The 16275-nt window shown below is 39.5% G+C and overlaps 1 protein-coding gene across 1 annotated transcript; it reads left to right on the plus strand.

Annotated features, from left to right (window-relative positions):
• Positions 1 to 233: 233 nt before the first annotated feature.
• LOC107780101 (3-ketoacyl-CoA synthase 11) lies at positions 234 to 3226 on the plus strand. The gene is made up of 2 exons (XM_016600621.2): positions 234 to 830; positions 1043 to 3226. Exon 2 carries the CDS (start codon positions 1266 to 1268, stop codon positions 2802 to 2804), a length of 1539 nt encoding a protein of 512 aa, XP_016456107.1. The 5' UTR covers positions 234 to 830; positions 1043 to 1265; the 3' UTR covers positions 2805 to 3226.
• The last annotated feature ends 13049 nt before the right edge of the window (positions 3227 to 16275 follow it).

Raw genomic sequence — 16275 nt, forward strand, 5'->3', positions numbered from 1 at the left:
AGCAATGCATATTATAAATAACTATGTATACCCCAATATTTTTTTTTGTAAGTTCTTAATGAGGCACATTATCTTACATGGACATCCAAGGGGGAGTGTTATGAATAGTTTGTACATTGGATGCTACATTAGATGCCCATATTGTGAATAACTTAAAGATTAAATCTCCTACTTTATGTCCATCATCTTTACTTTTTATGCCTATAAAAAGCCATGTAATTACAATGGAAAGATGCACCACAAGTGAAAGAAGAAAACACTTCTTCCTTCTTGCTATCTCTTCTTATTACATTTTTCTGCATTGCTTTATTTTATAACAGGAATATATATTTAAACCTTATGTTTAAATATTTTTCTAATGCTGATTAATAAAAGAGCAAGCAAGAAAAATACGAAAAATTGTTTTCTAGTGTTGTGGATTCTGGCAGCCAGGCTGCCACTAGCCTAGCAACACATTGGCACGTTGTGGTCAAATTCGATAGGCTTATTCATAGCCACGAGCAGTCCAAAATCTTTACGAAACCAAACTTCTCTCTCTCTAACTTCAAATCTCAACCCTCCATTTTCTTGATTTTGAAGTTTCAACGTTCCAAAATCCACTGCTTTATCCTCTTTCGTCCTACTTTCTTGGCTGCCCCACAAACAACTACTAGTATACAACACTTTCAGATTCTCAGTGTTGCCTCCTCCATTCCACTCCCCCTTATTTATTAATAAACCTGATTATTCCCCCTCTTTCAAATGCCATTTTCTCTCTCTCCTCTCTCTCTCTCACACACACAGAGTTCATAGGTTTCTCCGTTTGTGGGGTACTCTGCGTAGACAAAAAGGTTTGTTCTTAATCTGGGATTCTGTTAACTTATGCCTTTTTATGCTCTTAGATGCTTGTTTTGAAATGGGGTTCTTTGCTTTTTTTAATTTATTTAAGCTTTTAAGAATTGGGGTTTTGTGCTAGATCTTATGTTTGACTGTAATGTAGCTATTGTACATGAAATCTGATTCAAATTTGTTTTGTTTTGCTCCCTCTTAATTTTGGTTGCAGGAGCTTCTCTAATCTTGGACTGAGTGAGGTACTCCTTTGAAATTCTCCATTTCCTTTGTTAGATCTGGCTGTGTTTTAGGAACCCTTTTGTTGTTAAACCCTTTGACCTTATAAAAATTCAATCTTGAGAACCATTTATTAAGCAAAAAAAACTCAATCTTGAGCTGTTGGTTTTATTAGTTTTGGCCTTTTGGGTGGGGAAAAGTTGTTGAATTCCATCAAAATGAGTGAATCCAAACCGGAAGCCCAAGTTAGTAATGCCCCTTCTTATTCCAGAAACTTCCCTGATTTCAAACAATCCGTGAAACTGAAGTATGTGAAACTTGGATATCATTACCTCATTACTCATGGAATGTACGTATTTTTATCCCCTCTAGTTGTTGTCCTTGCTGCTCAACTTTCCACGTTCTCGCTCAGTGACCTATATATTCTTTGGGAGCAGCTTAGGTTCAATCTCATATCCGTCGTCATATGTTCCACCCTTTTGGTCTTCCTGTCCACCCTCTATTTCCTAACCCGTCCTCGCCCTGTATACCTTGTTGACTTCTCGTGCTATAAGCCTGAAGATTCTAGGAAATGCACGAGGCAGATTTTCATGGAGAGGTCAAAGTTGACTGGTTCGTTCCCTGATGAAACTCTTGAGTTCCAAAGGAAAATTCTTGAGAGGTCTGGACTTGGTGAATCAACCTATCTCCCTGAAGCCGTGTTGAGGGTACCGCCAAATCCTTGTATGGCAGAAGCAAGAAAAGAAGCTGAGATTGTTATGTTTGGTGCCATTGATGAACTCCTTGCTAAAACCGGTATTAAGCCGAAGGATATTGGAATTCTAGTAGTAAATTGCAGTTTGTTTAACCCAACACCGTCATTGTCTGCAATGATCGTGAACCATTACAAGCTTCGTGGAAATATTGTTAGCTACAATCTCGGTGGAATGGGTTGCAGTGCTGGGTTGATCTCGATTGATCTTGCAAAAGATCTTCTTCAAGTCCATCCCAATACTTATGCTTTGGTGCTCAGCATGGAAAACATCACTCTGAACTGGTATTTTGGGACTGAGAAATCCATGCTCCTTCCGAATTGCTTATTCCGGATGGGAGGCGCTGCTGTATTGCTCTCCAACAAAGGATCTGAGCGAAGAAGATCAAAGTACCAGTTGGTTCATACTGTCAGAACTCACAAAGGTTCTGATGACAAGTGCTTTTCTTGTGTTTATCAAATGGAAGATCCCAATGGAAAAGTTGGAGTATCGCTGTCGAAGGATTTGATGGCAGTAGCTGGCGATGCGCTAAAAACCAATATCACTACATTGGGTCCTCTTGTGCTTCCTATGTCCGAGCAGTTGCTTTTCTTCGCAACGCTCGTGGGAAGAAAACTGTTGAAGATGAAGATCAAGCCTTATATCCCAGATTTTAGATTGGCCTTTGAGCATTTCTGCATCCACGCTGGCGGCAGAGCTGTGTTAGATGAAATAGAGAAAAACCTGCAACTTACTGACTGGCACATGGAGCCTTCAAGGATGACATTGTATCGATTCGGAAACACCTCAAGTAGCTCTCTCTGGTACGAATTGGCCTACTCGGAAGCTAAGGGAAGGATCAAGAGGGGAGACCGAACTTGGCAGATAGCATTTGGTTCAGGTTTCAAATGTAACAGTGCAGTTTGGAAAGCTTTACGGTCAATTAATCCAGCCAAGGAGAAGAACCCGTGGATGGATGAGATCAACCAGTTCCCTGTTGATGTTCCAAGGGTTGCAAAAATCTAACAATCCTTCATTTAGCTTAGTGTTCCCAAAATTGTTGGGGAATTATTCTTTATCTGTTGGCATGTGCTGTTCAGTCGTTTCCTTTTGTGATTCGAAAGCTAGTCTTTAGCTGATGTAATTTCTATTGAGAAGCTGGGATAGGGAATTCTACTTGCTTTCAATTGTAATGAGGATCAATCAAGTAAGTGTTCTTCTTGGATATTGAGTTTAGGGTCATTGACTTGGTGGTAATTTGGAGTTGAGGGGGTAATTTGCTGAATATCTGCCAGTTGATATTCATGTGTACTATTTCTTATTCATGATTTATCCTAGAAATTGATACATTTATTATGTAATGCTGATTGTTTTAATCAGTGGAGCACACTGGTTATGTTGGAGAAGAGCAGTTGTGCTATTGCTCTCTGCAATAAGTTTCCTTCATCAATATGCATTTCCCTATTAACCCCATCATCTTGCCCCCTAGAAAGAAAAAATAAAAACATGTATATTGCCTGTCTCAAACAAGCAACTAATGATCAAGGAAAGAAAAGGGATCTAAGGCAAGGATGATATTTACGTAAGGATTCAAATTTTACAGAATAAATAGAGGTGAGAAATGTGCTTTAAAACAGGAACCTCGCAGTAAAACATTCATTTCAACTTGTTAGGTTTTGTCATCCTCAATCTTTTGATGGCTCCTATGTTTTATCATTCAATGTCCACAATCTACAGGTTAAGAAGCAGATTTAAGATTGAAGATGTAAAATGAATCTGTTGGTGATGTAAAATTGAAGATGTTATTCTACTCGTGCAAATTTATTTTAAATGTACATAAAAAAGTTAATTCCCTATTGAAAATATTGACTTTACTTGTGTTGTTAGTAATATAGGTGTGATTCCTTATTTAAAATGGTAATTACGTTTGTTTCTTGATATTTGAGATGTGATTTTTTTTATGCAAATGAAAAACGCCTATTAAGTTGACTTCAATAAGCTCAAAAGGGATCAAATCGAACCGATACAGATTCCTAACAAATTGTATTAGTCATTATAAAGTAGAGCATACATTAAAGAATATTTTGACACCTAATGTCTTCAAATCCTAGTTCCTGTCACCCAAAAATGAAAAAAAGAAGAAAAAGGAAATATGGCAAAGCGCGTGAAATTGGGAAAGGTTATTTTTTTTTTGAAACACAAGTCATTGTAATTCGATAAGATTTGTGACCAATTGAATATGATTGGTAGAATAACAATAATATCAAATCCTGTCAATTCGTTAGAAATTGCGAATAACTGAACAACACAAACATGTCTTATAAATCTGTCATTTGTCAGAACTTGTGATAGAGTTTCTGGATATATTTTTAAATTAATTACTGCTTCAACTATATGCGATAAATAGGGTGGTATAGCACTAATTTTCCGGAGGTAACATGCGGCCGGTGACGTTCAATTCTTTATGGCGTTGACTCGATTTTCCCCTATATGTATCTCCAAATGCCTACCAATTTCCAACCTTTATTATTCATCTTTTCATTTTTTTAAAACATTTTTGGGGTTTTTTTTATACTTGCTTCTAGTTTATATAAGTTTGAAAAATGATAAGTTTGGTGTTACAATTTATTACTAAATACTTAGAGCCTGTTTGACCAAGCTTCTGGAAGGCCAAAAATATTTTTTTTTTTAAAAAAAAATTTAAGTTGTTTGGCCAAAATAGATAAGTATTTTCGTCCAGCAACAAAAATAGTTTTTCTGCTTTTGGGAAGAAACAGAAAATTCTAGCTTCTTCCAAGAAGCAGAAACAGAACATTAATTTATTCAAGACAAAACTTTTCGCACAATATTTTTTTTTTAAAATTATCCCATATTGATTTAAGTTTTTTTCTTTATTTTTGTTTCAAGTTTTTATCATTCTTTTAAATTTAAAGATATCATATACATGAATTATATTGTAACTTTTCAAATTCTTTATTGACTTTTCTTGTTTTTGATATTTTCTTTGTGTAATGTCTTGTAACTTACCAAAATATCTTCTTTTTTTTTTACACTAAAGTAAATTATCTACATCATTCTTTAGATTATCAATTCTCTTCATTTATAATTTCTTTTTCTTATAGGCTATTAATTCCTGAATTTTTAAAATAGTTATCAAATCTACTTTGTGAAAATTACCTAGAAATAGATAATAAATTTATAATCATATTGTTACCCGTAAAACGCTACAGTTGAATTTATATGCGGTTTTTAGATAAGTGAATTAATTCGATCCTAGAATAATAAAGGAATTGAAGAAATATGTAATACTTAGCCTTGATATGAAAGATGAAATAGCAGAAATAGTAATTTCGGGAGCGAAGCTTCCGGGCACAGCAATAATGAAACCAAAAAATAAGAAGATAAAATTGTATAGAGCTTTGAATAGATTATAACATAAGTTTGCCAGAAAAATCCCTTTAGAATGATGATAAAGCTCACTATTTATAGATACACATAGGGAATAAGGTCCTAGGATCAAACCCCTCTTCAATGCCAATTATGAGGACCATTGAAGGATATGTAATGACAGTCATGAATGCCATATTCTTTTGTAACAGGAAGCATATTAAGTGCTGTAGAATATTCTCCATTAAATACTATCAGGTGGAGGGTATTTATTGTATCTTTACGAGTGTCATTCCTTCTGGTAACAAATGAAAAAATTGCCTTCGATTTTAACTATCTCCCCTTAGGCTCCATGTGTCTTTCTCTTAAGCGGCAACTTAGCATATCATGTTTTACCCTATAACACACACACATACACACACACACACACACACACACACACACATATATATATATATATATATATATATATATATAATATTAATAGAAGAAGAAAAAGCCTCCACATTAGCCAAGTTGCAGCCTCACAATAGACCATTTGGCAACAAGATTTGGAGATAGTGTGAAACTATCTTGTCAAAGCCCAAAAGCGGATAAAGAGGCATGCTGATCAAAATCGTCTCTTTGTTGAATACCAAGTAGGAGACAAAGTGATGGTCAAATCCCAAAACGGTACTTGTTTGCAGGGGTCCATGACCCTCGCCTATTGCAAAAATACATTGGACCTTTGTCCATTGAAAGACGCATTGGGAAAGTTGCGTACCGGGTGGATACCCCAGCCCGGTGGAAAATCCATCTCGTCTTCTACGTTAGTCTTTTGAAACCTTTTCGGGAAGACATGGAGGATCTTTCACGGATCCAACTCACAATACCCAGTATTCGAGGCCCCAATTCAATCGAAAAAAGGTGTGTTGAAGCTATTCTCGATGATCGATTAATTCACGCCTCAAGGAAAGATCACCAAGAGTTCTTGGTGAAATGGCAGGGCTGTGATGTAGAGGAGAATACTTGGAAGAAGGGAACACACCTCAAAGCCTACAAGAGCCTTATTGATGATTATCTTGCAAGTAAGGCGCTAAGGAAGTCGCTAACTCAGGTGAGGGAGAATGTCATGGGCGTCTTTCTAACCATGCCCTATGACCCTCTTGGACGCATCCCATGGCGTCCTAGCAAGCCTCCCAACGCCTAGCGCCATGGACGACCCTGTGGTCTTAGCTGCCAAATGACAAGCGCGCATATGCCTCTGTCGCCCCATCGAGAACCCTCGCCAGCGCCCAGTCGCATGCATATGCCAACAGCGCCGCACGCGTAAACCGTGATGCCAAAGACAAGGTTGCTGACAATGGACCTATTTCTACCTTGTAGAAAACTAAGTCATTTTCATTGTAAATATAGAGTAGTTTTTTTTCATGTACTTCCATTATGTTCCTTTAGCTTAGTTAGGTCAAGTCTTGTAACTTTAGTTTATTTTTTTTAATCATTATTAGGGGGAGATCAAGCAATCAAACTTTCTAGCAAGCAATTCTCTGTACTGGTGTCTCTCCCCCTTGACACCGTGTTGTCTTTCTGTAATAGCTTTTATTAATTCAATCAAGCTTTCTTTTATTCTCAATTCAATTTTTTGTTATCTCAATTGCTCTTGACATTGGTATTCCCGTACGACACTGACAATCTAGTCTAGCGTACAGAGGGGACCTCAGTTGGCGAATAGTAACTACACGGACATCAGTTTCTTAGCCTTATGTTGCCCTTCTAAGTAATCTCAGGAAGGCGCCACGTAATATTTGGTATCAGAGCCTAGGCTCGACATCAGACGAGGGAATACATTGTCATTACCACCATTTCTGACCATAGTGAATCATGGAGATCACATAGTGGCCCTTGAAGAGACGTTTGATGTATTATAGTCCATCATGGATACGGCGCCCGAACTAAGAACCAACCTAGTGCAAAGGTTAGACGACCTGGACCGTAGAATGCTCCAGGCGAAAGTTGACATAGAAAACATCAGTCGCGACTCCGAAGGAGATCGGCAAATGGCAGCTACAAAGGCAGCTATAATTTTTAATAAATTCGAGGGCCTCCAACAGGAGCGTGCCGAGGATTTAGCCTATAGGCACAAGAGGCAAACATGGTGACTACCATGCAGAAAACTATAGAAAACTTGACAGGACATCTCAACATTGTCAATGCTACTCTATAAGTTTTGCTTCGAGGAGGCAGAAACCAAATTGGGGGTGCTGTGAACCTTGCCCCCGTGGCATAAAAATTGAAAATTCCTGAGCCAAAGCCATATTGTAGAGCTCAGAATGCCAAAGAAAGAAAACTTCATTAGGGTGATGCTAAACTCTAGTGGCGGGTGAAGTACGAAGCCATCAGAGCCGGTGAAGACACTCTCGAGACATAGGCAAAACTGAAGGCAGCCATACACGTACAATTCTTCCCTGAAAATGTTGAGTACATTGTAAGGAGAAAGCTACGGGAGCTCTGCCAGACCAAATTAGTGCGGGATTACGTGCGAGAATTATCCGTGCTCATGCTGAACATACGTGACAAAGACAAACTCTTCACATTCCTGGAAGGGTTGAAACCTTATGCCCGTACGGAGCTGTAAAAACAAATGGTAGACACTTTACCCAAGGCAATCCAAGCAGCGGAGTGCCTTAGGGACTATCAAGTGGAAGCTTAGAAGGATAGGCCTTAACAGCCTGTCCAAAGGGATACAAAGAGGGCCAACCTAGCACTGGTGGCCCTAGTAGATGTGGAGGAGATCAAAGTGCAACCAAATCTAAGGCTCCATCCTCAGGTAGTACTAGTGCTGCATCTAACAACAACGATCGGGGGAGGAAACTCCCTTCAGGATGCCATCATTACGGTAGGCCATATTGGAATAATGAATGTCCACATGCACAGACAAACGCCCATCAAGCTTTTAATGATGGGATGGATGATGATGCCGATGATGCTGACCAAACTGAACCAGTAGGTGCCTTTAATGCAATTATTGGCTCTATTTCTTAGGCCTTAGCGGAAACCAGTACTAGTATCCATAAGAAGAAGGACCTATGCCAATCACCAGGAAAAGGGAAAAAGAAGAGGATGAGAGGACTCCTCTTAAACAAGAGAAAACCTTAATGCTCGTCAAGATGAGGGTAAATGATAAGCCCATTCGGGCGATGATAGACATGGGTGCTACCCACAACTACTTAGCCTCGACTCAAGTGGAGTGCCTTGGTCTAGTTGTAGTAAAGGGCAGGGGTCGTGTCAAGGCTATCAACTTATCACCTCAGCTAGTAGGTGGAATAGCCAAAGAAGTACCAGTGAGGCTTGGACCTTATGAAGGAAAATTCAACCTGCGCGTGGTGATCATAGATGACTTCGAGTTGATAGTTGGTTTGGAATTCTTGAGGCAAACCAGTACCATGCCCGTACTATATGCCGACATGCTACTGATAATGGGATCAAAAGGGGCCAAGCCCTGCATTATCTCGTGCGTGCCCATAAAGATGGCCGCTGAGAACATCTCGGTCTTGCAATTAAATAAGGGGGTTAAAAGACATGAACCTACATTTTTGGCTACCCTCTTTATTGAAGATATAGAATGCTCCTCGGATCCCATTCCTGCACCCTGAAAGAGCTGCTACTGGAGTTTGAAGATGTCATGCCATAGGACATGCCAAAGCAACTCCCGCCCAGGCACACTATGGACCATGAGATTAAGTTGGTGCTAGGAGCGAAGCCACCCGCCCAGGCGCTTTATAAGATGTCACAACCCGAACTCACCGAGCTTCAGAGACAATTGACAAAAATGCTAGACACATGGATCGTCGTGCCATCCAAATCCCTGTACGGGTCCCCTATGCTATTCCAAAAGAAGCATGATGGCAGCCTATGACTCTATGTGGTTTATCGGGCTCTAAAAAAAATCACCGTGAAGAACAAGTACCCTATTCCGCTAATGGCAGACTTGTTCGATAGGTTGGGTGGTGCGACGGTGTTCGCCAAAATAGACTTGAAGATAGGTTATTAGCAAGTTTGAATTGCGGAGGGTGATGGACACAAGACGATTTGTGTGAAAAGATATGGGTTATACGATTTCCTGGTTATGCCATTCGGCTTGACTAATGCTCCAACCACATTTTGTACCCTGATGAACCAAGTCTTCCTAGAATACATTGACGAATTCGTGGTGGTCTACTTGGATGGCATTGTAGTATATAGCCAAACACTGGAAGAACACCTGGAGTACTTGCGGAAGGTCCTAGCCCAATTGCGGGAGAACGAATTATATGCAAATCTATCCAAGTAATCCTTTGCTAAAAAATAGATTGATTTCCTTGGACATGTCATCGAGGAAGGGCAGATCAAGATGGACCAACAGAAGATTCATTCTATCACAGATTGGCCGCGGCCTAAGAATATCCACGCCTTAAGGGCGTTCCTTGGCCTATACAACTTATATCAATGATTTGTGAAAGATTACTCCCTCATCGTAGTTCCATTAATAGAAATCCTAAGGAAGTTCACGCCTTGGGATTGGTGACCTAGGAAAGCAGAGGCTTCAACGCATTGTAAGTGGTTATGTCTAGTAGCCTCGTCTTGTCCCTCCCTAATTTAGCCAAGCCGTTCGAGGTACAAATGGATGCCTCTGACTATGCCCTTGGCGGAGTCTTGTTACAAGAAGGGCATCATGTAACGTATGAGAGCCGGAAGCTAAGGATGCAGAGCGGCGCTATGTCGCCTATGAGAAAGAATTATTGGTTGTCATTTATTGCTTATGCCTCTGGAGGCACTATCTGTTGGGAGCCCCTTTTGTGGTCGAGACAGACAACACAACTATTAGCCATTTTATGATCCAGCCGAAGCTAAATAGTCGACAGGCTAGGTGGCAGGAACTCCTAGCGGAATTTTACTTCAACCTGGAGTATCGAAGTAAGAAGACTAATTATCTACTAATGCACTCAGTCGGAGAGCTGATCTAGCATCAGTGTGCCTACTCTCCACCCTAGTGAAGTAGCCACCACCATAAAAGACCAGATACAGGATCTACTCATCAAGGATCCTGCTTGTGATGACTCGATAGTTCATCTTATGTTTTAGAACCTAATTCTATGCTTTGAATCCTTAGATACCTCAGTTTATCCCTCCTCGACTTGCATGCACAGTCCGGGTGTTTTTACGAAAAGCTTTTATGTTAAAAACTGAGAAAATATGATTTTTTTGCCTTAAAATCCATTTGAGTTGACTTCAGTCAACATTTTAAGCAAACGGACCTAGATTCATATTTTCACGATCCCGGTGGGTCTGTATCATGATTTGGGAGTTGGGTGTATGCCCGACATAGAATTCAGAAGTCCCTAGCTCGAGTTACTGCACTTTTTTGAAATTTGAAGGTTTAAAGGCTTAATGGCTTTGAAAGTTTGACCTATATTTGACTTTATTGATATTAGGTTCATATTTTGGTTACAGAACCCGATATAGGTCCATTACTATATTTATGACTTGTCCGTCAAATTTGGTGAGAAATAGAGTTGATTTGACGTGATTCGGACGTCCGGTCGTAAAAATAGAAGTTCATAAGTTTTCTTGAAAATTTCCTTTGATTTGATGCTCAATTCGTAGTCCTAAGTGTTATTTTGGTGATTTGATCGTGCGAGCAAGTTCGTATGATGTTTTTAGACTTATGTGCTGATAAGTGGGGATTTTGACTAATTATTAGCGCCTTTTAGCTTTCGTTTTAGTCCAAAGGTGTTTAATTGTATTCCCGAAAACTGATGAAATATGCTTAATTGCAGGAGTATTGAAAAATGAGCCACTAAGATGAAATCCAACTCAAGAAGGAGTGATATGAACTCAAGGACAAAATCAGGCACAAAAACTCAAGCGCGAACCGCAGATTTCCATCTGCGGCCGCAGACTACGAAGGAAAATCTATTAGAGTCCTAATGCAAAGTGCGGACCGCACATGAAATGTGCGGCCTCATAACTAACCAAGAGAAGAAGTTCAGAAAGTCATAATTTCAGGATCAAAGGAAATGCGGACCGCACAATTATTGTGTGGCCGCGAAAGTCAACTACGCAGCCACATTCAGAAATGTGCGGTCCGCAAAAGAGCCCTGTGCGGCCACACCAAGAATTGTGCGGACCACAGAATATGAGAGATACAGCTGCATTCCAGAACAATGCAGCCGCAGATTCAACTCCTATCAAGACTGAGGCAAAGTGCAGACCGCACATGGAATTGCGCCGCCGCAGAACCTCCAAAAGGGTACTTTTGTCCGAAAATTCCAGCTTTATATAAATAGAATAGTTTCACGAAATTAGGTTATGTTTTGAATATTTAAAGTGCTGTAGCCGTTTCTTCTTACTTCTTTAGGCAACTTTAGCTTATTTTGGTGATTTAACATTGGATTTTCATATTTTAATATTTCAATATGAATTTTGTTATGTTTTTTTTCCTTGTTTTCTTCTATATCCACTATGAGTAGCTAGATTTTTAACTAGGGTTGTGACCCAACCCTAGTGTGTAAACCTTATAGGTGATTAATTTTATGCTTGTTTATGAATGTGTGTTCGTTATTTAGCTAGGTTTATGCTTTAATTGTGAAATTAATGGTTGCAAATATTAATTTATGCCTATTTGACTTAGTCTCTTCTTGAAAAAGAGAGACCTAGTCTAGGTTAACCTAGCTAACAAGGAATTGGGTCAATTGAGAGATTGATTGACCCAATTAAAGGGTTCAACCTAGAGATAGTAGCAACCCGACTTGAGCTCTTATCAACCAATTTGGTAGATACCCATTTGGTCTTGAGAAAGTCAAATTGGGCAAAAACACTCTCTGACCAAGAGGTATTGAGTGGGCAGCATAGTGTTGTGAGCTATAATACACCATAGTCAACAAAACAACATAAAAGTCTTTATCCCAGTAGGCAAACACCTAGGTCATGGTCACAGCCCTATGCCTTTTTATATCTTTGAAAAGCATCCAAAATAATATTCTCTAGTTTTATATCTTTAGAATTGCAATCCTTAGCATAATTTTAGAAGTAAAAACAAAATTCTATTTGTGGAAGTGCAATCTAAATACTTCACGTGCTCAATCCAAATATATACTACTTTATCCCATCTCAGCTCCTTGTGGATTCGGTCCTGACTCCTTGTTGGGTTTTATTATTGCAAACGACCGTGTCATACCTCATTAAAGGCGTGCATTTGGACGTGATCAATTTTTTCCACCGTTGTCGGGAGCTAAAAATGGATTTATCTATATATTTGGTTTTGTGTGTGAATTATCTTCTTTTCTTCCGTGTTACTAATCTTTTTTGTGAAACAATTGTAGGTGTAAAAATGGCTCTCAACAACAATGATTCACTCGGAAACATGCCTATGGGGGATGTGGACGTGGAAGATGACCAAGTTGAAGAGGTTCCTCTTGAACCTCAAGCAAATAGACGAGGTCGACAGCCTCAAGACAGCCTTCCTGTTCCACCCCTACCTCTACCAAGAGAGGCTCCACATCAGGTGTTTCCGAATGAAGGGTATGCAAGTGCCATAGTCCTGCTCCGCATTAGGGCGGGCAACTTTCAAATCATGAATGTTATGCTCACATTGTTAGAGCAACGAGGATTCTTCACCAGGGCTTCGAATCGAAATGTGTACAAACACTTCAAGGAGTTTGTGGACATTTGTTGGGGGAGTAAACAAACGTCTTAGAGGATGCTTTAAGGTTGAGGCTATTTCCTTTCTCTCTATGGGGGAAAGCCTTGGATTGGTTGGAGAGATTTCCAAACCATTCCATCCATACATGGGATGAATTGGCGGAGAAATTTATTTCCAAGTTCTTTTCTCTTGGGTATATGGCTACTCTTAGAGACGAGATTCTAGCATTCAAACAAGACCCAATAAGCTTTTGCATGAGATATGGGAGAGGTAACGAACTTTGGTGAAAGAGTGCCAAAAAATGACATGACGTAGGCTATGATTCAACAAACTTTCTATAGGGGGGTCTGTGATGACCCAAAAGGCCATCACTTGTTTTAGAAACAAATTCAGTATTTCGAGGCCTAAAGACTTCCTTTTTATCTCACCTTGATTTGCGTGCATGGTCTGGACCTATATCCGAAAAGCCTTCTATGTGAAAAGATGAGTAATAGAAATTTCTAGAGTTAAAAAAAATTTAATTTTGGTTGACTTTGGTGAACATTTTGAGCAAACGGACCCGGATCCATGTTCCGACGATCCCGGGAGGTCCTCAGTAAAATATGGGACATGGGCGTATGCCCGGAAATGAATTCCGAGGTCCCAAGCCTTAGAAATCAATTTTTGAAAGAAATTATTTTGCTGAATTATCTGAGAAATGAAGAAAATAATTAATGTTTGAAACCATTGGTATCGGGACCATATTTTGGTTTCAGATCCCGGTACAAACTTGTTATAGTATTTAAAAGATAACTATGAAATTTGGTGAAAAACGGAGTTTATTTGACGTGAGTTGGACTTCCCGTTGAAGAGTTCTAAACTTTGAGTGTTCTTGATGAAAATGTTGAGTTTTGAGGTTTAATTCATGGTTTTACATGTTATTTTGATGGTGTGATCGCACGAATAGGTCCATATGATATTTTTGAATTAGTATGCACATTTGGTTTGAGGTCCCGAGGGCTCAGGTGAGTTTCGGGTAGATTCCGGGATGTTTTAGGCTTAAAACATAGTTGTTGCAGGTTCAGAGAAGTTGCAGATCTTTGAACCCGCCAGTACGGTCCGCATTGATTTTGTGCTGCCGCGGAGGGGCCTTTGCGGCCGCACTCGATTTTGTGTGATCCGCGGTGAGGAAGAATCCGCAGGTTCACTGGTCTGACTTCGGAAGCCTATATCTTTTGATTTACAAGGAATTTTGAGATATTTTAAAAATGAAAGTTGTATCCCTTCGTGTCTAGTTTCCAGAAAGTTAAAGAAATCATAATTTGGACATCTACAGAGAAAGGTATAGCCAAAATACTAAAGCATGTCACTGCAATCTCCGTGGTGAGCTTCGCGACCGCGCTCCTTTTGTGCGGTCCACAGAGGGGGTCTAAGAGGGGTATATTTAAACGGGATTTTCAGTTATTTTTTATTTTTCAAAACCCCAAAAACATAAGAGACAATTTTTCAAATAACCTTTCTTCTCCAAAATATTAGTAAGTGATTTCTAACTCATTTTTTTTTACTCCTTAACTTCTTTTTACAAGATTTCATCCTAGAATCAAGGGTTTTCATGGTGAAATTGGGATTTTGGGTAAAACCTAAGAATATTGAAATTTGGGGATTTATACCTCATATTGAGGTCGGATTTCAAAACCAATTATATATCCGGGCTCGGGGTGAATGGGTAATCGGGTTTTGGTCCGAATTTCGGGTTTGGACCAAGCTAGCTCGGTGTCGATTTTTGACTTTTTGGGAAAAACTTTAGAAAACTTATTTCCATGCATTAGAATTGATTCATTTAGCACTTATTAATATTCTTAAGTAACTTGTGGCTAGATACGAGCGAGTTGGTGGTGGAATTAAGAGGTAAAGCGATAGTTGAGGCTTGAATTGTGTTCGTGGCATCAAGGTAAGTGTTTGGTCTAACCTTAGCTTGAGGGATTAGGAGTTGTGTCTTATTTGATATGTCTTAGTTATAGAGTACGACGTATAGGCATGGTGATGAGTATCTATATGTCGGTGTCAAGCATGCCCGTGAGTCTCGTATTGTAATTGTTGTGACTCCGTTATGATTTGTTCATGACTAAAATGTTGATTATCATTGTTGGTTCCCTTGCCGGGATGTTATGGTTTATAATAATGTCTCCCTTACTGGGATGTTATTGTTATGACATTGTCTCCCTTGCCGAGATGTTATTGTTTACGATATTGTCTCCCTTGCTGGGATATTGTTGTGTACTTTTGTGCCCTTGCCAAGATCCTTTTGTAATTGATGTTGATTGTAAATGGGAGCGGGTGGTACGCCGACACGGAGACATATGAAATGGGAGTGGGTTGCATGCCTGCAACGAGACATATGAAATGGGAGCGGGTTGCACGTCTACAACGAGATATATGAAATGGGAGCGGGTTGCACGCCTGCAACGAGATATATAAAATGGGATCGGGTTGCACTCCTACAATAAGATATATGAAATGGGGTCGGGTGGCACGCCACCACGGTAATATTTGAAATGGGATCGGGTTGCACGCCTGCAACAAGAAAGAGATGAAAGTGAATACTGTGTTTGGTTTTCTTACTCTATTAGTAATTGAATTTTAGTTTCTTTACATTCCTCTATGGTATTCTCTTGTTATCCGATGCTCCCCGCAACATGTTTCCCCCGCCCAACTTTAGTTGTAATTATCTCCTTCTATTTCTGTTGTATATGATTTAACTGCACAGGTTTATTTTGTAGTATGGTCCTAGCCTCCTCACTACTTCGCGGAGGTTAGGCTAGGCACTTACCAGCACATGGGGTCGGTTGTGCTGATACGACACTCTGCACTCTTTTGTGCAGATCCCAGTGCTGTAGACTTCGAACCGCATTGAGATTGCTATTTCTTGTTTACCAGGCAACTCAAGGTAGTTCTACAGGTGTCTGCAGGCCTTGGCGTCTCCTTCTATCTACTATTCCTGTTTCTTTCATGTATTTCCAGAGACAGTGTTGTATTTATTTCTTTCAGACTTTTAATTGTAGTACTCCTATACCGTTTGTGAAGTTGTGACACTAGTCTTTGGTAGATTTGTTATAGATTGGTATTAGTATTATTATTAAAACTTTACAATGCAGCCTTCCACTTATTCAATTTTGTTGTTATCTAATTATTGGCTCTTAACTGTTATCGGATTAAAAATGGAAACAAAGTAAATAGTTCAGTTGGTTGGCTTGCCTAGCTTTCACTATTAGGCGCCATCACGAATCTCGAAGGTGGGAAATCCGGGTCGTGACAAGATGTTATCCAAACTCTAGGTTACATAAGTCTCACAATTCACAAACAAGCTTAGTAGAGTCTATATTTATCCCCCCAGTAGCTACAGAGTTAGGAAAAACTTCACATCTATTCTTTCTTGTCGTGCGGTTTGGTTTATTAATGCTGATTGTATTT

The sequence above is a fragment of the Nicotiana tabacum genome, chromosome 8 (genome assembly GCF_000715075.1).
Source record: "Nicotiana tabacum cultivar K326 chromosome 8, ASM71507v2, whole genome shotgun sequence".
Lineage (NCBI taxonomy): Eukaryota > Viridiplantae > Streptophyta > Magnoliopsida > Solanales > Solanaceae > Nicotiana > Nicotiana tabacum.